The 23,871-nt window shown below is 39.8% G+C and overlaps 1 protein-coding gene across 1 annotated transcript in view; it reads left to right on the forward strand.

Annotated features, from left to right (window-relative positions):
* Positions 1-4,528: 4,528 nt before the first annotated feature.
* Positions 4,529-23,871, forward strand: part of nfatc3a (nuclear factor of activated T cells 3a) — an 82,762-nt gene continuing 63,419 nt past the window's right edge. The window contains exon 1 of the mRNA XM_030077170.1: positions 4,529-5,117. Coding sequence (XP_029933030.1) covers positions 5,027-5,117 — 91 coding nt within the window. The 5' untranslated portion in view covers positions 4,529-5,026. The remainder of the gene's footprint in view (positions 5,118-23,871) is intronic.

Raw genomic sequence — 23,871 nt, forward strand, 5'->3', positions numbered from 1 at the left:
TAGTCTTCTCTAACTCATGTTGCACTGATCAGCCAATAAATTGATCTCCGCCCTTATGAATCAGCACTACCAGCAGCATGGCGCTATCAGAGATTGTAATGGCTCAGGGAAACGTGATAAGGTACATTGTCATTGACACAACAGTGGTAGTCAATGTGCATGTGACTCACTGTGCTGTTCAATCCCTGCCGCTTCCACTGGCAAAGGTCAAGCCTCAGGCACTGTACCGCATCAAATATAGGCTATCAAACTGAGGGGTTATCAAAGGCAGGGCCCTCTTTCTTGTCTGACTGCTCTTTGTCATCTTCTTGATCATTTCTTCATCTCAACTTACTTAATCAGCAGTACACATCAAGGCAGGGTATAACTTTTTTTTCTGTTTTATTTAGTTAAAAGGGTCCAAATGGGGACTCGAGCCTCCTCTTTTTTGTCTCTCAGAGTACCTTCCAGTAATATTGACACCCATGTATTTTAGCTTACCACCGTGTTCTCTTATCCACAGGACAGGACGGTCATAGATGAAAGGCACACCAATATTTATTTTTTAAAAAATGCTCTTTACATCAGTACATCTGCTGTTGTCACATCAGGCATTGATTATGCATCAGGCACACTTCCATGTGCTGAATGACTCAGTTCACTGATTGATTTATAGCCTCAGTGCATCAAACACACTCTTTCAGTAGCAAAGTGTCTCTGTCACATGTTGGACAGCCTGGAACTGTGTTCCTAGGTGAAATATGTTCTATATCAATGACACCTTAATGCATAAATGATATATGAAAGAAAGAAATATACATTCATAAAGTACTCGATGCAATTAGGCAAATACAAATGTTTAACATAAAATGTCATATATTATATTATTTGTATATGTAAAACATATAGATGTTTTAACAATCCTTTAAAACAATAATACCACAAGATGAGAACATTTCTGCTATACCCATACCATTATAAATTCTTATCTCAGTTGTGATATATAGATTTCAATTCATGTAACTCATACTGTGTTCTTGTGTTTCCATCCAGAGACCTGTGAGCACTGTCTTCCCTTTGCTCATTAGCACAATAACACTTGTTGAAAAGAACAAGTTTCCCACTCCATTTAAGTTTTATATGCCTGGAGTCTGAGCTAGTGATGGTCTGACTGGAGGCAAAGGTCTGACTCTCCAGCTCTGATCACGGTTCAGTTTCACAGACTGAACACAAGAGGGCAGCACAAATCAACAAGGATAGTGCTAATCTGAAATCCTAATCAGAGCTGTTATAGCAAGTCCATGAAGTGTTGCACCCTGCCCCAAGTCTACAACATTTCATGCATAATGCTGCAGAAAAATAAGTGTGCAAATTTCTCTAATATCAATTATATATATATATATAAATTGTATATCTTCCACAAACCTACATTATCAGTACAGTCCATAAGTCAGTTGTATGGGAATAAAGGTTTCTTGCAGAATTTACATTGTGAATGCTGGAGAATTTATATGAGTATAATCATCAGAATGTGTTTCTACATGTGACATTGGTTCACTGAGCCTTTCCTTGCATATCAGCTGCCACCAGGACTTAATGTAATTTGATATTTGTTGACATTAACCTAACATCGTGAGGTCTGTCAGGGTGCTGCAGTGCATTTCTGCAGTGTATGCAAACCCTAATCCTTGAAAGAGTGACACCTTACAAACAGGACCGGTGCGGGGGTAGAAGCTGTTTTTCTCCCCCCCTTCATAACTTTCTTTACAAGAACATAATCTCACAAACCACATCTACAGCCTCCCACACAATTTGTGTTCTTTATCTTCACCCTTCAAAGGTCATCTGAGAAGATAAGAGACACAGGTAACCTGAACTAGACTGTTGTGGGTCTGGAGACACAGCTGCAGCACAGAAGATGCAACTCACATAATAAGGCCCACTTTATATTAAAACTTAATATTCAAACCTATATATATGTTTTAATATAAAGTAGGCCTAATCTGTATATATATTATTTATGACAATGTTGAATATTAATGTTTGTATATTAATCTGAAGGTTATTCAGGTCAAATAGAACCAAGACTTCGTTTACATGATCCATGCTGAGATACTTTTGGCAAAACAATGTAGTGAAATAGAGAAATGACCCTTTTATTGTTGTTATTCTGTGTGTAGACCTTTTTCTGGGCGACAATGTGAAATGACAGCATCAAATTAACATGAACTCATAGAGGAGAAACAGAAAATGTCAGAGTTTTGGAATATATTAGTCATGGATTTATTTTGGCTTATGAAGACAGAACAAAATGCTCTTTGTAATCGTATCAGCCCACATTTAGAGCAACCAATATCTGCTGGTTTCAGTGAATCTGTCGGCAGAGAATTGCTTCAGAAGGTGGCATATATGTCAAGGAAGGTTAAATCTTGCACTTTTGCTTGGAACGAAAGACCACAGGAAATGTGATATTGATGCTTTCAGATGCATTTATGCGCTGAGCGCCTGTCTGTACGCCCACATGCATTGAGCACTGGTACATGTTTTGTGTCTGTGTCACAAAAATAAGAGCATGATGTCTGCTGCACATGCAATTTGTCTTATTCTATTCCATTACAAGGTGATCATTCACTATAACCACAGTCGAGTACAAAAATATAGTCCTGTGTTAATTTATCTGTGATCAGCAGAATGCAATAGTGACAGAGGCACAAGTGTAAAATAACTTCACGTTTTTACAGCTGTGCTGATCAGTGTTGCAAAAACCTTTAGTAAAACATTAAAAACGTACTGGATGGATGCAGATGTTCTTGAGATATGAGTCGTTAAATTTCAGAGGAACATGTGCCTCCCAAATGTCACTTCAGTACTGTTATATTATCCCCAGCGAGCTACATGATAAACCTTGAATTTAGACAAATGAAATAGCTAATAAGTCAATATATCAAAAAAAAAAAAAAAAAAAAAAAAAGTTTGTGTATGTGGTTGTTGAGTGTGGGTGTGGGGTGGATGGAGGTTATGTCAAGAATTTTGATAACATCTAATACAAATGCTGTGTGACAAGCAGACAATTAAAGCAGAAACAAGTTGATCTAAAGCAAAGCAGCATGCATAAGCCTCAGTATTGTTTACCAAATAAGGATTTACCTGAGTGAGTAAGAGTGATGGGTTGGGTTGAGACCGTGAGGTTAAGTGGGTTGGAACAGCCCATAAACAAGTGGATTTACACTCCCTTTATCCAACCTGCAGATTTAACCTTTACCCTATCTCCGGTAAGAAATTGTAATAATATCGTAATGACTAAGAGAAACCTGTTACTGCTCTCCATTCACATAAGGTTATCCTCCAGAGTAGCAACACACTGAAAAGTAAACAGTATCACCCCTTGTCAATACTGTTCATACTAAGCTGATCACCATCTCAGTCTTTCAGTTTTAACAAATCTCATTTGACATGCAGGTGTAAGGAGAATACACACCTCTTTAGAATACCTGTTGATTATTTTTCTGTGAGTGGGGTCACATGTTCACTCTCTCATCCACCACTAGAAATCGCTCTAAGAAGTGCAGCAGTTCATTCTGGGCCAGCACTGGAAAAAAAGCAATTGAAAGAAAACAATTCAAGCTGAGAAAGCAACAGCACTCTGGTGATATAAGCTGTTGCAGAGGTGATTTTTTTTTTTTTTTTTTTTTAATACGAGTAAGAGAATGCATGTCTATTCTTTCCTGCCTAGTCCACAAGCATCAGTTGGGTGTTCAGAAATTAGCCTCTGAGGTCGGACGGATCAAAAGGTAAAAAGTGCATCGTGTCATTAAACCTCACCAGTCTGGGCTTGGATTGGTGCCACATAATATGCAGTTAAGAGATAGGACTTAGAGGTCAGGGACAATCTGGTGTAAACTAATGGTGGTTGTTTGGAGGAGAGACAACCAATTAAACAGAGCAAAGTGGCAGCTCAACAAGACCAACTTATTGCATGGCTATAAAAAAAAAAAAAAATGAAATGTTCATGCCCTTTGGTTTGCTAAGACAGTTTAGTTTCTGAAAGATGAGATAATAGCTACTTTTAGAAATCATTGCTGTTATAAGGAATTCTGAATTTTGGGTGAAATATGAAAATGTGAAAAAGTATCAAGGGACATACATATTTTACTTCTCTCCAGGGACGAGGAATTTCAGTCTGTTTGACGAACAAACTAACTAACTAACTAACAAACATAAATACAGGAGCTACTTACATACATGCAAACAAACAAACGAAACTATTACGGAACTGTGGTGCAATATAGCCAACATATTATAGATATATTTAGATAAATATTTCTAAAGCGTACCTTTTGTTAAGATGACCTTGTAAACTGTTTACAAACTACATAGAAGCACTTGACCGTCTTAACCCCTTCACTGTATTTGTGTGTGTGTGTGTGTGTGTGTGTGTGTGTGTGTGTGTGTGTGTGTGTGTGTGTGTGTTAGTGCGTGAGTGCGCGCGCGCTTTTTGCCGACGTCACCACTGGAACTGCCCTGTCACGCGCTGTTAGTAAAAGTTGGGATAGGAGCTCCAGTCAGAGAGAGTGAGAGAGAGAGAGAGAGAGAGAGAGAGAGAGAGAGAGAGAGAGAGAGAGAGAGAGAACGGGGCAATTTTGTGGACAACTCGTCGCCTTTACAATTGACATCAAACACTGTTAGAGAGTAAACAGTTCCTTGTTGCCTGGGTCGAGAGAGAGAGAGAGAGAGAAAGAGAGAGAGAGAGAGAGAGAGAGAGAGGCAGACAAGGGAGACGGAGCAGAGTACCGGGTGACTTTCTGTGAAGTTGAAGCCAGAATTTCGCCAGTTGACTGCCGGAGGAGAGGAGCGGACCAGCCGTGTTTTGGATTTGCTAAAGAGGGGGGCGGGAAAGGACACGCTACCGTCAGAAGTTCGTGAGCTGAATAAACAAAAGTTGAAGTTTGGCGTTGTTGCAGTCGTTAAATGTTGTGACATTTTCGGAGAGCATTGCTCTAGCCGTCGACGGTCGAGTGGCGGGGTAAAACCCGAGCTGTCAAACCCGATGACTACTGCAAACTGCGCCGGTAATGAGGAGCTGGACTTCAGACTGATCTTCGGAGAGGACGGACAACAGCAGCCTCTAGGCCCCGCAGGTCAGTGTGCTCTCCTTGGCCCGGTGGCACTGTTTGTGTTGTATTCACTGTGAGTAAACTTAAGGCACAATATTGCTGTTGTCACCTACCGGTTACTTTATAGATGAGTAACCCAGGCCACCTTCACCAGCTGGATACTGTGCCATCTATAAAAGGGAAAGCGAGCTTAACAACTGCCTTCATAAATGGGAATAGTAAAATATCAGGGGTCTTTTTTTGTTTCATGCTTGCCGAGCAAGCCAGCAAGTGCTCACGACAGCAGCTGTCATTAAGTTAGCCTGGTATGCTAGCTGCTAGCAGGACTGCTGGTGCTGCCGTATGTTGTTATTCTGACTGAAAATCTAATCAAAACTTGTAGAAGTCGTGTGCTTTTTTTTTCTTCTTCTTTTTTCTTTTTCTTATAAACAGACATCAGAAATGCAGCATGCCTCTGTGGGGGCTGCAGCAAAGTTAGTGTAGCTGACAGCAATGTGTTATGTTATGAAAAAGAGAGGGAAGAAGATTTTGAGTGTGACTATTACACAATGCAACAAAATAGCGCATGATAATGTCATAACAAAAGTTGTCCTTCGGAAAAGTACAGCTAGGTCATGCACGCCGGTTGTGTAGGACAACAAACAACACATGTTAAATTTAATCAATTTTAGTAAGCCTTTACAACAATGTAGAGAACTATATTGGAATACATTTGAGGTTATTGTTTAGTGTCAGTTCACGGTTACAGTCATGCACATAGGCACAGAGAAAATAAATTGTGCCATGCTGTACGCATGCACAGTTAAATGGGTGGCTTCGTTACCTTAGTTTGTCTCCACCAGGTTCATAAATAACCAATCATACTCATGCATTTAAATAACACAGATGATAGTGAAATTTATTAGAATATCAAAAATTATGTGATAATTTAAATAACTCACCTTAAAAGCACAGTGAGCCTTTGTTATTTTAATATGGGCATTCCCAGTTTGAATCCTATTGTCACCTTTTCAGATGAGAGGGCTCACTTGGACATGAGGTGGCCTTTAGCATTGTACCTTGGCAAAGTTACAAACAAGAAACACAGACATACTGTTTATCACCTGCTGACATTTAGCCTAATAATTTTCTCCTTTTGGACACAGTTTGACTTCGAGGGGGACCTGAGGTTTGGGAGTCAAACAGGTTTCAAATTGTGTTAGCTGCTTTGGCAGGAAATGTGCCCCATGTTCAATCAGTCCTTTATAGCCTTTAGGCTATAGTTTGAAAAAATATTTTGAACTTGAACCTTCATGATCAAATAGCTTGATGACAAAACTGGGTTCATGCGCAGGATGTCGTTCATACTGGGGACGCATGTAAGAAATTGAGATTTATAGTTTACATAGTTTAAAAATTCTCATCTAATTTGGCAAGTAAGAAAGGATTGAAACCATAACAAAAGCAGCAGAACATAACTGCAAGCAGTAGAATAAGTTCATACTCATAAGCTACTACAATTGTAAATATATGGGTCAGTAACATAACGCTCAAGGTTTAAACAAATGAGGGAAAGTTTGTGTATCTGTTTATTTATTCATTCATTTATAATTATTTTATTTGAATCAGGAAATTAATTATTGTAAAAGAAAAGAAAATAATAAAATTGAAGTAGGGAGGCCTGGCTGGTTTTGCTTGTTTGTTTTGAAATTAAAGATGATAATAATAATAACTGAAGTAATGATTTAGTAATAAATAAAATAATAATGAAAACTAAATAAGCTAACAACAGAGACCTTGTTACGGAGAAATTGGGATGAAGGCAATTAATAGCTTTGCTTCAAATGACAAATCCGTTAGGCCTACTTACTTTTTTTGTGTTTTTTTTGTGTTTTTTTTTTTTTTTTTTTTTTCATTAATTTACAAGTGCAGTGCACCCAGGAAGCAAAGAGGAAAAGCATATTTTTTTGTGGGGAGAAAAGTAAACTCAGTTTAAAATGTATCCCCTTATTGAGATTTGTGTCAATGCTCTGCTCTGTGAGATACTATAGATACTACCGTGATATTATAATGGGATGTAGTGCAAAAGCTTGGCAAAAGTGGGGATAACATATGACAAAGGTCATGAGCTGAATTTGAACCCACAAAGTTATGAATATATGGCATTTGCCTTACGCTGCTGGTCCACGCTCAGTTCTGCTTCTTCATTTTATGCTGTCTTTGTGCCTAAACCCCTGGAACTAGTGAATACTCCGGATGTGTCCTTTTCTTGAAACTCCGGCAAAGTAATGAATCCAAGAAGGCTTGGCTAGGGCTTGTGATCTTCAATCAAATTTTCCCTAGATTAAAAAAGAAGTTTAATTTGGAGATGGGGCAAAAGGAAAAACTGCAGTTGGAATAAGCGTAGGAATAAAAGCACCACTGTGTAAGTGGTTTTAATCTGGTCCGGACTGTATGACTTGGCTCTAAAGGGGAGCGCCTGTCCACATTAATAACTGGAGTGTAATACAGGATCACACAGCCAGGGTAAAAGTAAGTTTTGCGCTCCTGAGCTGAGCTGTCTCCTTCCCGGCAGGCTAGGCTCAAGTCAAGGCTTGTTTTTATAACAACCTGGAGAACCTCTGCTGTGCATATCTGACAGGTTTCTCCTGCACCGAGCCTCTTATTTTCATATGTTAACTTGAACTGGACTGTGACTGTTAAAATTTTAATATGCCTTCAGCCAATTCTCAAGCAGGCTGAGACTTCGTTAGTTTCAAGAGGTGTTGCTGGGGAAAGCAGAATTTACTTTACACAAACATTAACAATGATTTTTTTTCCGTTCCATTTTCGCTGTCGAGCATTACAAGGGCCACTTTTTTAAAGTAATTTCATGACTAGAGTGCTACTGTCTGACACAGATGTTACCCTCTCTTCAAAATCGCTGCTGTAAATATTTCTCTTCTTCATCTTCTTGCTTTGTGTAGCAGAGTAGTAAAACTAGTGTAGGTGTGGAGGCAGTCAGAGGACACCAAGCGATAACGTCTCCACCTATGCCTTTAGTCTCACTCAACCGCAGTCTATTTTGCTGACTGCTATGTATCTGAATATACAGTGTATGTGATCAGAAATATTGTATGCTGTCCTCCACCCCTACTTCTCCATTTCTCTCTCCCTTCCCTCTTCTCTGTCAGTCTGTGTCTTTCATTGTCACTCTGTCTCTTGCCCTCCATCATGAGTGATTTGTTGTTCAGGAAACAGACTTCCTTTTGAAACCTGTGAATCATTCCACTGTTCCATTCAGACACATCGGGCTAAGTTAAGGGACTTCCCCTGCTAATGAACAATGCCAGCGCAATAGAAGAACAAATCTCTCTATTAAATCACCCATAACTGGAAAGTGAGATAGTGTACTGGTTATTTATGTCTCACTTAAAAATTCTTGAGGGAGGACAAATAATATCAAGTTTTAAAATCAAGGGTAAACTAATGGTAAATACTGTTTGAAAGTCTGGGCTATTTAAATGTAGTTAGAGTAATAAATTTAACTTAATCTCCCAGAATTACTTGGCAGTTAGTAAGGGGAATCACCCAATTAGTAACTAGTTTGTTTAGGCTGCATCTTTTGGTTATCACTGAATAGTTAATGTAATTACATTTAAAGAACATGTTATTATTTCAGTCATTGCATTTATCCTGGAAATGGTTTAAGTAGCTTAAAAATTTCAGCTTTAAAGAACAGTTGACTCTGTCCACACAACAGGATTCACTTGCCCAAACCTGACAGGGCCGAATAGGACCCATAGACACTGGTTTGTGTTAAGCTGGACACAGTCTCATAGATATATTCTCAGGTTGATGGGCTCAGCTTGTTGTTGAAAAATACTGCCATTCATTACAAGAAAATGACTAGCAGTGTTGGGCTTTTGTGCAGTTTGTTATATTGTGTGAAAGGCTTCTATGTTAGTACTTAAACAACCTGAAAACCTGTTCGTTTGCATTGTTAGCATTCTTTTTTTCAAAAAAATTACCATGTTTTACCATTTAACTTGCGGCTATTAGCATCTCTTGGTTTCATTCAGGAACATGAACAATGTTAACTCACCAGCTTTTGGTTGAGTTGCACACTCCACATTTTAAAAAAATACCATTGTTTACCATTTAACTTGTGGCTATTAGCATCTCTTGGTTTCATTCAGGAACATAAACAATGTTAACTCACCAGCGTTTGGTCGAGTGAGGTGCTGATACTGAAGGATTGGTGCAGAAAAATGACTGAAATTTAGTATTTCAAATTAGACTGTTGAACTGAGCTGAACTCGTCTTGCTTTTCTGAACAGCTTTAGAAAGTCCAGCTTTTAGGCTACAGCTTGCTATCGCTGTGAAACAAATTGCACGGAAAATGGTAGAATCAGGCAGTAGTGTGTTACGCAAGCCACCAGTAATAGCCTCCAACTTTTCATCTGCAGTTCAGTATCAAAGAGCGTGAGCCCGAGTTTTATCTTACTATTTTTAGCACTTGTTTTTCCCTCCCTTGTTTTTGTGTCTTTATTTGGATTATTGTTTCAAATATACAAATACCTCTGTCCGTCTTGTGCTACAAACATTTGAACTGATCCAAACCCTTAAAGTGCCACTTATCTCAGTTGTGGGAAAGTGTCTATTGTGAAGTGGTGTTGAGAGTGGTAGAGTTAGGCAATGGTGAGTTAGGGTTACACGGGTCATGAGCAGTGGCCTCATTGGGTGGTAGAGGTGGTATCTGGCAGGGGGGCAAATGTCCCCGTTACGGGTGGCAGAGTAGTGCATCCATAGTGGAGGTGTCTGGCTTTCTGCCCAGACATGCCATGTGGGGCTCAGATGGAAGAGTGGAATGAAAGGACAAGGGAGCGGACGGCTCTCTCCCTGCTGTTAACGGGAACTTGAACAGCATTTTTGTTCACTTGTTTTGCTTCTCTGGACATTTCTTTCTTTTTGTTTGTTTTTATGTCCATTTTTGTTGACTTTCTTTTCCTTTTTTTTTTTTTGCTTGCTCTTATCTCATACTGAGGTGAGTTTGGTTTGTCGGCTGTCACCATACCAGCTCAAGACATTGCAGACCTACCACGAGGGCCGCTGAGGCTTCTTTTCTCTCTCTCTCTCTCTCTCTCTCTCTCTCTCTCTCTCTCTCTTTGCTTTCTCAGGATGTGAGTGAGACCACCAATGACATCAGAGAGACTGATCTAGGCTAATGAAATCTCCAGATGCCAGCATTCGCCACCACCACTCAGTAACTAGTCAGGTTTTATTTTCCTCTGTTATACAGTGACATTTTCTTATCTTGTACCTGTGGGATTGCCATTTCCACGGTTTGATATCGCTACACGTCAAGGCATAGCCTCAAAAAAAAAAAAAAAAAGTGGTTTATGGAACTGTCAGACTGACAGCAGCTACTGGATAAAGCTCTTTCGTCCTTGCTTAAGTTATTGTCAATGCCCTGCTTCTCTGGACTACTGGCTCGGTCCTCTCAGTCCTTGTCGTGGGAAAGACTGAAATTACATCGCTCTCATGGTGGACTATTTTGAGCTCCCAAAGAGAGTGGCAGAGGGCAGGCGGCAGGTTCTAGAGACTCAGCGTGCATAGAACAGGAGAACCCCTCTCGTCCCAGCACGTCTGAAGCCATCCACTTTTTACTGCTCAAGCACTTTCCCATCTTGACAGGGAGAGGAGTGGAAGAATGCTGTGTGCCACATCGCCAGGTGAGTGTGTCGACACTCCCAGACACTGGCCAGGTGTGTTTTGTGTCTGTGTGTGCATGTGAGCGTCTAGACTTTGAAGTTGAGGGGTGGGAGTCACCACTCAGACAAGCAGCTGGCATTAGGGTACAGGTTGTTCTGAAACTGTGTGACAAATAGCATTACTTCTTCTTAAAACAACCAGAAGACACAAAGAATTATGAAATTGTAAAAAAAAAACCAAAACATATGGCTAATTTGATACTAGGTTTCTTGTCCAAGGTTAAACTGCATTATGACCAGCGTAGACTTTGCTGATAGTGTCTCATGTTCTATGCATTGCACTGAACTCCCACGTAGCTAATGTAAAGTAAGCTTTTATCTCTTTTAAAGGGCAGTGGACAATGTTTGACATTTAGCCTAGCAAGTATCCATACGCTGTGTTAACCTCATTGTGTCAGCTACAGTGCTGCGGCTGAGATAGAAAGGGACAGACTGTGAAGCTACCCGCTCTAACATTTCTATGAAACTGTAAGAGAGATATGGAAGTTAAGGGTCAGTCAGTCAAGCCATGCATGAGGTCCACATGTGGGGCTAGATCACCATGTGGGTGCCCCCCCAGCCCCACTGAACTGAAGGGTCCCAGCACCCAGTGTGATGAGAGAGACGTTTGTTTCCTGGGGCGAGGCACGAGCAACTATGTGTGGCATCTGTCTAGTTTAAATTTAGTGTAACTGAAGCTACCTCTGGCTGTGCTGTATCAACATGCCAGGGGCTGCATTACAGCAGAGAGAAAGCTGTTGAACTCTTGCATTTGGTTTGATTTTTTTTCTTTCTTTCTTTCTTTCTTGCTTTCTTTCTTTCTTTCTCTCTCCCCGGCCCCCTTTACTGAGAGGCGGGGCTTCTACACTCCGCTTAGGGTGGTTGAATCCCAGTTTATTTTAAGCTAACCCTCAAAGTCATGCTTCACTCAGGCTAGTGCTTGGAATTGGTACCTCGACCTTATACAGCTACACTTGACCCACTTTCATTATGCTCCACATAACCAAGACCAAAAGTTTTCACAAATTAAATATGAATGATAAATATATATGACTCTTGCTATGTCCATTATTGTAGAAAAATAAGGGTTATTAAAGTAGGCTTATGTTGGTTATTGGAGGAGTTTCAGATAAATGAGAAAATTGGAAAACAAAGTGATCATACAAGGGGAAACTCTGTTCAGTCACTTTAAAACTCAGGATGTAACTAGTTTTCGGAGGCCAGTCTTGACAATTTTTAATAGTGATTGCCTGGTTACAAATTCGGCCACTGATAGAAAAAAATATATTTTACCCAGGCTTTCTACTGACAGTGTTACATCATGTAAACTTGTATAGCAAGTGTAAATAGTAAAATTTATTACATACAATATATAGCATTGTGTTTAACAGTTAGTTCCAGTGGCTTCCGATCCACATTAAAAAACAAAACAAAACAATATGTAATCCAGTTGGTAACTTCATGTTAGTGTGTACCTTACAACTGCTATGTTTACTCAACTGTTGCCACTGGTAGTTCGTACGGTACCGTGGGCTTTACCCTCTTTGTGTCTGATTGATCAGTGCCACTCCAAGAATTTTCATCATCATCATTATTAGTATTATGATTGCTGTTGTTGTTGTTGTTCTTTAATTTTGTGATTGGCCCATGGAAAAGGTGATTAGTGGTTCATGGTGACATGTTTATTTTGTTTATCAGCTGATTTTGATTGGTGGCCAGTTGATAGGTGCCATTGTTTAAAAGTTTGTTTATTTAACCTTTATATAGCTAGTCACCCACAGTGTGTTAGGTGTTGGGCAGAACAACAGTTAAGTATAACAAAAGCCACAACAACAACAAACATTTAATTATAGCATTAAATAGTAGGCCTCAAAGTAGAAGGTGACCTCAGAAATAAGTGAGACACAAAGACACATGAAACAGAGATAAAATAGAGAAACATAATCCTAGCATAATCCTAACCTAGTTACTTTTATTTAAAGGGTTTGCAAACCTAGATAAAAATGGTGATTTTCTCATTACTGTTATTCTTGAGTACTCTCTTTATAATCCATTAGGATTTGAGAGTTCCTAAAAGTCAATACTGCAATAAAAGTGAGTTTTAGAGGCTACATTGTCCACAGCACTACATTTTAGCAGAGCTGAGTGGGCGTTCCCTTGTAGGGTAAAACTATTGTCCCAGCACCTCATCTGTCCAGCAGAGAAGAAAATATCTCGCTTGTTGGAACTGAAACATCCACTGACCTATGGCTGAATAATTTATTGAAATTTTGAATATTTAAAAAATGAAATACTGAAATATCAAAATCACAATATGGCCAAGTGTAATATCCAGATCACAGGGACTGCATTTTTTTTTTTTTTTTTTTGCTAAAGGCAAAATGTTTAACTGAACATCATTGTAAATAAAATATCATGGTGCTATAGATATGTCCTGGCCTATAAATTGTGTTTTGCAGATGTAAGAAAACATGTTTGTCTGGTATAGACTCCAGCAAAAAAAAATCAAAAAAAAATCACACCATTATCAATTTAACAGCTTTTTCGGTGAAAATGAAAATTATGATTCAAAAATGATCATTCCCTTATAATCATGAGTCATACCACAATCACAATATGTAATATTAATGTCAGTATGATGGCTTTCTACCATATCTCTCAGTCCTGTACTGATCTTATTAGTCCTGCAACAATATGTTAGCAAATGGTTTCATAGCTAACATTGCTCACTAAAAAATTACACTTTGAAGTACTGTAGTCATAGAGCTGAAAAAGTCTAAATTTGACACTTAAGCTCCACCTCAGGTTGAAGTGCGTTGCTAGCCCTCGCCTCATAATTCTCAGTAAAATGTTGGATTTATATCCAGGGACAGCACAAGATCAACATACCATTTTAACAAGCTGCCAGTTAGCTACTGTTACTACCATTTGTTGTGGAAAATAGCAGGTACAGTTGAAGAGTGCATCAAACAGGGGCAGGAGGAGTAAAAACTGAAGAAAAAAAAAAAAAAAAAAAAAAAAATATATGTATATATATATATATATATATATATATATATATATATATATATATATATATATATATGTTTGACTAAGGAGGAATCAACCGATGGGCCTGTCCTCAGGGCAAGGACTTCAGATTCTTGCAGTTTCATTATGTATTTTATACCTAATGAAGACCATAAAAAAGACCATAAAAAACATTTTAATGAAAAAGTTAAGTTTACCATCCCTTTCAGACAGTTTCCAGCAGGCTTGGCTCATCAAAGGCACGTCTACAACTGTAGCTACATGTTTTCAGTTATCAGTATGTTGGATATCCCGGCTTTATAGATGATTTGCTGTGCTTGCGCCATTTTAATGGGTGTTACGGTTGGTGAGCAATGATGCGTCATGTTTTAGGGGAAATCTCCGTCTAGTTTATTGGACTCTAGTCTGTGTCTCGTCTTTTTGTGAAAGGTGCTACATCTGTGTAGAAAATTAAGGCATGTTGATTATTTCATTCAAAAGAATCCCTCTAGTCTCTGTAGGATTGAGACATTTTAGTCTTTATGGGATACATATGGTTTGCTTGTTAAACATGCATGGTATTGTATGGGGTTTGAAAAATAAAGAGTAGCAAAGGTTTGTTTTCAGGGTCTTTCTAGATTAAAGTTATTTATTTATTTTTTTGTTTGTTTTTAAGGATTCACTTCCATTGATTTTTCAAGGAAATCGCTGTCTTCCTGCTTTCCCCATGATTATTTCCTGACCGTTTGTTGTGTTATTTTGTCTTTTCCTGATTCACATGCCTGATACAAAGTAATATGGCTGTTAGGAAGCTCTCCACAAACAGACAAGGGGGAATCTCTACCAAGGGACACTGTACTTCCTATCACGATTGATATGTAATTTCCTCCATGACTGTACGAGCTACTCATGAGCTACTGGCAATGGCACTGCTGTTACAGTTGTGTGATTAATATGGGGGAAAATGGTGTTACGGGGGTGTGGTAAACAGTGATCGCATCGTGTCGAGACTGGGAAGGTATACAAACCAAGCAATCTGTCTTGAAATTCTCTTCTATTTTTAGCTAATTTTTGACACGTGGCTATTCCAGGGACATGATGCATCAATATTATGTCAATATTGTGGTGCTAGATATCTTCTGGGGTTTTGAACTTTTCTGAACCTGTTGTAGATGTTATGTTATTTACCTCTAGCTGTTACATTGTCATGTCCACATTACTAATGATTGTTTATCGACAATATAATGATATTGAGGTTTTCAGTTAAAGATATCTTGATGTTTGCCTTTGTTCATATTGCCCTGCTCCATATTATTTTTGTTTTATTTTTTTCTTGTGTGCTGGGACTTTTGGCCCCTGCACTCTTTAGCTATATGGTGTACCCTTGTAATGCAAGAGAGTCTTAATGTCAGTGACTGCAGATCACAATATAGCCTTGTTTAGCTTTATTTATTTAACATCCTGATTAAATAAAGTGAAATAAAAAACAAACAAACAAACAAACATAATATCCAGATGATCACCATCATTTGTTTTCAACATGCAGGTAGGCCAATTGTAACTGAGCTGAAGTGCATTCAAACATTCCAGCATCATCTCATTGGTCGACACTCTCCTGTATTTGGCAGTTGTATAATACAGCTATTCAGTCTCGCCGCACTTTCCCAGACCCACAGTTTGCAAATGTCAACTCAGATTTCTCTCTCTCTCTCTCTCTCTCTCTCTCTCACACACACACACACACACACACACACACACCCCCCACACACTCACTCTCACACACATGCACATAGGCTCACCCTCTCTCTCTCTCCCTCTCTCTCTCTCTCTCTTTCAGGCACATGCACAGTCAGCCCTGACAGATTGTTTAAATGTCACCCCTGCTAGCAGTAGCCTCTGATATTATCTGCTCTGGGTTATTGCAGGCCGCCGGGCCGCCTGCGTTCGCCTTGGAGGACAGTCACCTAATGCACTGTAGCTCCCTGCTCATCCTCCTGCCCCGCTGACAACCAATGAATACACGAGCTGTCTGACACTGGCACAGCCAAAGTGAGCTGAAAAATTGTGACTTATTGCTGCTCCCGTAAATATCAGACCCCTTTGTGATATTAGATACAACTGTGAAAAACGTGATGGCAAATTTGTTTTTTTCATTAATAAATATCTAATAAAAGACTATTTTTGCATTTCCAATAGATAACCAGTCACGCCTTTTGCCCTGTCCTTAATTTACAGTGTGCAATAACAACTGTCTAAATTCAGTGTTTGCTAAATATATTTGCATTCATATCAGTTATTTTACATTATTTTCCAGGCTCCTTTTTCACAGTATTAATTTAATGTTGTCTAAAAGCACTCCCTGATGCTGTTCGAAAGGGATGCGTCGGCGGGTATTTAGTTCAGGTGATCACTTGGCACTCTGTGTTTATCCCATAATGTTATCTCGGCATGAGATTGTTAATTAGGAGCTTAATTTAGCAGGCCGGCATATGTTAACATTGGCTTAGGTTGCCATTGTTAAGCCACTTCTAGCTGCCGAGTCTGTTGTGACGTTACAGGAAGTCTCTTTCATGTAACCCTGCCATAACATCACAGGATAAGAAAATAACAAGGCTCAATTGATGTCAGATTAAACTGATGTAACCTGTGCCTCATGACTCTGTGGATCTAGGCTAGCTTTTGTTTCTCTTTCCCTTTTGAACTTTCCATTTTTTCCCTTTTTGGCCTCACTAAAATGCATGTGTACACGGACCCGCCCGTGTACACATACCGGGATCACCGGTAGGTTTGGCAATGGCCCAGTTGGCAGGGTTTAGAGCCACAGGTGTAGGCCAGCCCTTAGAATATGTGTGTGTATGTGCGTCACAGGCTCTGCGTTTAGAAATGCAGGAAACCAGCCAGCCACAGAGTTCTTGGAAAAAAACAAGGGGAAGGAATTAAATTTGCTATTGAAAGCTCCACTGGGAGTCACTCCTAATATTGCATCAAGTTCAAATTATTAAAGAATAGAGTAAAACAATTAAAATATTAAAGAAACACCTTTAGTGTAGCCTAATTTTGATGGCATAATAATTATTATGCTTTCAAATCAAAAAGCTGTGTTTAGAAATAAATTTTACCAGGCTACTTGAAAAATGAAGAGTGTCCTAGATGTGATGGGGGCTGTGATACGCTGAGAACATGTTATTTCTGCAAGTTTGTACGTAGTCAAAGATAAGAAATATATTTTCACTTTAATTGTTGCAATGGTACTAGCTGCTTTTAATCAGCATATGTGTGTTCCTGAGACAAGATTAACAAAGAATCTAAGCTGGGAACTCCAAAATTAGGCCAGTTGGAGAGAAAAGCAGTGTATTGGAATTGTGGTCTGGTTATATATATATATATTTTTTTGGTTTACTTTAATGTGTCATCACAGCTAAGATTGTGAGAATTTATTAATGGGAAAATGTAACATGTAGGATATATTAACCACTTGCTAACCACTGCTATTTTATCATAGCCTGCAGGCAGAATTACTTGAAGTATGTTTGATTTATCGGCTAGGTTCTTCAACACAGATCAAAATACTTATGAGGTAAGATAAATCAGCACTTCTTATGTTTGCTCAAGTTTCCATGTTACACTGCTAATAATTTATGCTGTTCCATGGGTCTTTCTATTTAAAGCACCATAAAGTACTCTAAGTATATACATATTTTTGTCATTTGTGAAGATAAATTATTTGGTGTTTACGCTGTGATTATGTTTTCAAGTGTGGTAAATGCATTTGTTTACTAATAGCATATAGTATTTAGTGAACGCCTTAATCCAAACAGCCTCATAGTTCATGGCATGTTGGCACAATTTTGCGGAGGCCCACTGTTCAGCAGCTCTTAAGGAGAGCTGAAAGAGGAGACTAGGCTGAGCACAAAGCCTTCTTTACAGGGGGTGTAAGCAGAGCCTGCTCTAATCAACCTGCCTCCACACCACAAAGGGAACCCTGCTTAGGTTACCCATGAGCCCCAGCAACACACACTGCTGCTCAGCCTTGTGTGGATGACAGGCAGACACATGCACACGCACACATGCAGACTCATACACACAGACAGGTATAGGCACATGGCATTCTCTTTTAATGAAATGAAATGGGAATTTTAAATTCAGTTGTTTTATCACTTGATTTATCGTCACCCAGATACTTTGAAGCTTTGATTGTTGTCATGGAAATCAGCAGCAGAATCAGTATTCAAATACTCTAATAGTGGACACTGATGTTTTTTCTTTGTGTGAACAAAACCACTGTGGCTCTGTCGTAGTGCATCCATACTTGCCTCACAAAAGCTGGATGCAGAGTCCATTCTCTGTATAGCGACATGCCACTGGACGGCTGATCCACCCCGGGATTCAGAAACCCTGGGATGTGTGTCACTCTCAGAGAAAGGAGATGTTTCCTGTTCCATAATATCATTCTGTGTGCCAGTGTGTATGTAACTGATGGGAATGCAACCTCCCCAATGGTCGATACAAGCTACCATTGTCATAAAGTCACTCTAACCAATTTCAAGTTAAAAACACACCAGAGCTGCTGCTTTTAGGAAAACTAATGTGAGCAACTTAATTACGGTGATGGAACACTGATGAAATCAAAGTTCATTTTCATATCATAGTGGAATGAATGGAAACCAATGGCTGGGTAAAAGGTAGAGAAAAATGATAGTGAAGTTGTAAAATATGACTGCTTGCTTTGCGAAAAGATTAGCAGAAACATAAAGCATATACATTTTGTATATTACGCTAAACATGCTAAATCACTCGTACGGTCCTTTAAATGTTGTACTTTGCTATGTTTTAAATTCAATTCATTACAGAGTATAAATGTTGTAGACTCCCAATAAACATTACAACTTTTACCATCATAAAGTGGGGAACCTTTGTGTGAATGGTCAGTCGGTAGAGGTGAGAAGAGTTACTTAACTTTTCTTTGTTACACTTTCTTGTGTAATTTGCAAATTTCCAGTTAAAATAATATATTTCTAACTTAGTAATCTTATAGAACTGCATGGAAAAGATTGCATCTAATGGTATTATTGTTTCTAAAAAGTGGCTCAGTAACTATTACTAGGAATACATTTCACATGAGCTACTTCTACTCTTTGCACCACTGGTCCTATTAACTATACACAAAGTGCTGGAGAAAGAAAGAACCTTGTCCTGCCAACAGGAACCTGCAGCAGCAATGAGATGTCATCCTTTCAGGGAGAGACAAATCCTTCCCTCCCTCAATAGTAAACTGTGCTTTCTCAGAATGTGGGCCTGTGTGTCAGCACTGGCCACAGGACCCTGACACACTTCATGCGCACTGGGAGGAGGAGGAGCCAGAGTCTCTGAGGCTTATCCCCCAAGTGACAGTTAGTTCCCAGGCAGTGTGACGGTCAGTCAGTGACCAGTTGAGTCTTGTGTCAAGGAGCTACGGTGAATACTACCACTACATGTGGTTCAGCTCACTGGTTACCCTTGGTTACCATGAGGTTGCTCCTTGGGGTGTGTCACTGACAGCAAGCCACCCCTGGTGAAACGTCTGTCAGCGAGGTGGAGCTATTATTAACTTAGGTACAGCAAAGCCTCTTAGAGATCTTTATTTAACCGGATTGGCTGTGTGATGTATGGACACTTGAGGAGTGTGTGACGCACTGGGCTTTCAGGAAGAGAGCAGGCCTCCAAACTCAAAGCCATTGATAGAATAGGCCATTGTGCAGTGGGAGTGCCACTTGCAAATGAAAAAACCCAATAGCTGTGGAATTTTTTCTTTACTTGACAATGTGTTTTATTTACACTACATTCGTATCTTTAAAAAGGTTGTAAAGCCTCCAGAGAGTCACTTTATACTTCCAGAAAATTCCTGGAAAATGCAGCAACATCAGCCTATTGAATTTTTTAACTGTGGTGACGAGTTGGAAACTCATGGAGCCTCAGCAGTTTTGATTACAAAAGACCCTGGCTGTTGCTCCCTGTCATAGCGCTCAGTTATTCAATATAACCCTGCCTGTCGGTTGTTAATTTCTGTTTCTCTTGGGGACTGAGGAATGGATACGGTGATGTTTACACCAGGGTAGTTGCCTCCAGACAGTGGTACTCCACAAGCAATACTACTGTCTGTCTCTCCTCGTCTCTCCTCTCCTCTCCTCTCCTCTCCTCTCCTCTCCTCTCCTCTCCTCTCCTGGATTGTGACTGGTGCCTGGCTCAGACAGGGGGCTTTCCTGTCACCCCACCCCTTCTACTCCACACATATACACAGGTTCCAGAAGAGGGGTTTTAGGTGGCAGGCTAATCTTATCTTGGCTCAAAGAGAAAATTGTGAGCCAGGTAACTTGGTCTCCCCTATCTGACACACCGCTTCACAAGCACTGCCTCCCCTTACAGAAAATATGCAACAGCAGCAGGAGTTTATAATGGTCATTTCTGTGGCATCTCCTCAGGGACAGATGAGAGTTGAGGGATTATGGCGCACAGAGAAAGACAATGGATACAAACAGATAAGCAGAGAGAGAGAGAGAATTTGACATAACAAAACTGCTGAGTAATTTGAACTCATGGATCTCGTATATGCATGTTACACCACTGAGACACCAGGGCAGCCAAGCAGAGGACTTTCTAATCAGTTATCCGAGGAGACTGATTGACAGAGAGGCCAGAGACAGGCCTGGAAGGAGTATTGCTATCATTACTACCACCATGCTAACACAACCACCTAATGATCTCTGAGACTCTACCAAGGAGCTCATGAAATCAACACATTGTCATTGTGAGATATGCATTGTCAGTGTAACTGTGTAGTTTAATTTTGTGCCTTTTGTAGTGATTTCTACATAGAATGGACAGTAAAAATCCATCAGAAAGGTTCATGTCTTCAGTCTTTGGCCTTTCTCCTTGCTTCATACAGTGGACTACAAAAAGATTGATGTAATGAGTGTAACATAGCCCAGTGAGTTCTGAAAAGTCATTTTCTAACCCAGAGATTATGTTTATAGTTGCTGTTGTCATTTTTAAAGCCTTAGTAGCCCAACAAGGCAAAAGGTGTAGCCAAAGTTAGCAGTAGACTAAAAAGTAGGAAATAAGGTCTACAGAGTCCTTGACAGTTTAAGTCAGCAAACATGTCTTATTTAATCAATAAATAATACAACAATAAAAATCTGAGGGCAATGTACTTGTATCGACTTGTTGCTTGGAAATATGGATTAATTCTAGTAGCTGAGTACAAGCTGGAGTGTTGGGGAGGTACAGGTTCACCAGAGCATGTGAATGGATTTCGCTGGATTTCTGGCCTCTTCTGAACAGTAGCATGTCCACATTTTGAATGACACAGCCTTGTCATTTCTGGCTGCCTGCTTTGCCTGCAGTTCTCGCAAAGCACCACTAAGCTGTGAGATCTGCAGTCGTAGCAAAAAATGCAAACATTTGTTTTCATGTGTTGGACCCAATGGCCAGCATTTACTGCATCAGGATAATGAGATCTCATGTGTTCAGTCAGAAAACTTGGAATGCACTGTCTATATGTTCTGGGACTGATTGCAATTGCCAATTTTTGATGAAATGAGGAGGTGTAGCTATACTTTCTACTAACAATAATGGATCAGCCAGCATAAATACAAAATTTTCCATAGTTTGTATCTAGTGACATAGGTTCTCATCTGACAGTCTACTAATGACATTTTCATCCCAGCTCGTCTCGTCAACAAAAACCAAACATACATGTCGTCGTAGTTGTTTTTGTCTATGAACTATTTTTAGCTTGTCTCATCTCATCTTAGTCATGGAAGAAAATTTTGTTGATGAACACTTTTCGTCATCGTCTTCATTGACAAAATCAACACTGGGATCTTGAGATATTAAACTGTTTACATTCAAAACACAGTTAAAAATGAGCTGTCAATGCCAGATGGATGTCATGCCTACACTGCTGACTTTGACTGCTGACTGCTTGTTTTGCATTGTTTTTGATAGGCCAATTGGATGGTCTAAATCGGTCACTGCCTTGCATCAGGGGAGGTGCAGTATGAATCTTTGTATTTGTTAGCCTTGATTAAGTAACGGATTATGTCTTTTTTTCAAAAAATAATTAGAAACTGCAGATATTTCAACTGACGAATGACTGCTTCCGCTAAGAAAAGACTATGGAAATTGCAATAAAAAGTTTTTTGAGGGTGGGCGATGGCATAATGTTTATGTTTCAGGGTTGTCACAAGAAGGCAGCTAGCTAAGAGAGGCACTCACCTACTGGACTGGAGAAAAGCTCCATTTTTCCCTATCTGCAGTGGTTTGAGCCCAGTGATCGTTAACACAGGTCAGCGGTCATAATATATTTTTGACACTGGTTGTCCCCAGTCAGCTACTGAACTGACTTGTTTTTGTATATGTAGCTAGCTTGCTAGCATCAGCCTAAAACACACAGCAGCAAGGCCTCATGAAGTGCAGGTACACAAACAGGTACAGTGATGACGTAGCAGCTTGACAGCTGTCTTGACTACAGTCTGGTATTCAAAATAACAGACCTCTATATTTCTGAGTAACAGACTGTATTCTGATTCGACCACTTCTTGCCCATCAGAACTGAGTAATTGAAATAGCTATTAAAAAAAAAAAAAAAAAAAAAAAACATTGACATTGATTTGTGGCATTGGCACCTTGAAACAAAAATAGTGTGTTTTCTCAGTTTGACCCTCTCCATATACAACCTATTTAGGCTGTTACAGATGCACATGTTATTGATGATTATTGTCCTGTGACCCCCTAGCTCTGCTGGAAGTACTATAATAACAACATAAACACATGCTTTTGCCTCCCTTCCAGTATTGCCACTTAATATCTGTCCTGGACCATAAGTGTCTTTGGTGTGATGAGCACTTAATTGCGAGAGGAGCTCTTCAGACAAGTGGATGAATTGAATTGCAGACTATCTGGGCTTTTTTCTGTGCCTATTCTTCCTTTCTTCAGCTCTCCTTTTTTATTTAGTGAATCATGCTAATGACCTAGGATCCAACAGGGGAACATTAATTGATGTTTGTTTTGCCTCACTCATTTAGTGAAGCATCTCAATGAAGATGAAATATGCACAAGTGGTTTGAGTGATTGATTATTCACTCAAAACACAGGCTCTTAAGAAAAGGGATCTCTGACTGTAATGCAGGAATATGCCTGGCTCTCGCCTCTCACGATTTCTCTCTAATTGAAACTTCTTTATAAATCACATCCTAGCATATGGGCTTTTAGCAAGACAAAGGAGTCTACTTTATGTGGACTTTACGTGAAACATAAACAGTTCACTCTTTGAATTTAACCTTGAAAAATAATATAGTGATCAAGTAAAAGGGAAGTACACTCATGAGATGGGTCAGCATAGCTTTATCTTTGCTGCATGAAGGGAACATTTTGCAACTGTAGTCGTTCTCTAAAAGAACTTTACCAATTACAGGTCATGTCACTGTATGTTGTCTTTTTTCTGTTGAGCCACGTGTGATGCGTAGGCTATGAAAAGAGGAGATGTGGAGGAGATGTGCTCAGGGGGTCATTCTGACTGCAAGGTCCTGGCCCTCACTTGACTTCACTGCCCCCTACCACCACCATCACCACCACACACACACCCCTCTCTTTCTATCTTCCTCTTTTCTTTCACATTGGTTCCTCTCTATGAACTCTTTTTATCCTTCTCTCTTAATGTTTCCCCCCAATTCAGTCTGTCAGTGAGTGAAAGAGACCATTGCTCCCCCCCCTCTGTCTCTTTGTCTCCCTCTCTCTCTCTCTGTCTCTTTGTCTCCCTCTCTGTCTGTCTCTGTCTCTTTGTCTCCCTCTCTGTCTGTCTCTCTGTCTCTTTGTCTCCCTCTCTGTTGTCCTTCTCTCTCTCCCTGTCAGTCAGTCAGATGCTGTCGTCAGAGGATCCGCTGCTGGGTCTTGTGACTGGCAGACATGGCCAGTGTGGAGCTGAGCAGCTATAAATAAAGAGCCTGCAGTGCACTGCCGCTGCTGCTGCTTTTGGGGAGAGAGGGAGAACAGAAACATAGATATGCACTCGGCTCCCAAAA

This window comes from Myripristis murdjan, chromosome 3, assembly GCF_902150065.1.
Source record: "Myripristis murdjan chromosome 3, fMyrMur1.1, whole genome shotgun sequence".
NCBI lineage: Eukaryota > Metazoa > Chordata > Actinopteri > Holocentriformes > Holocentridae > Myripristis > Myripristis murdjan.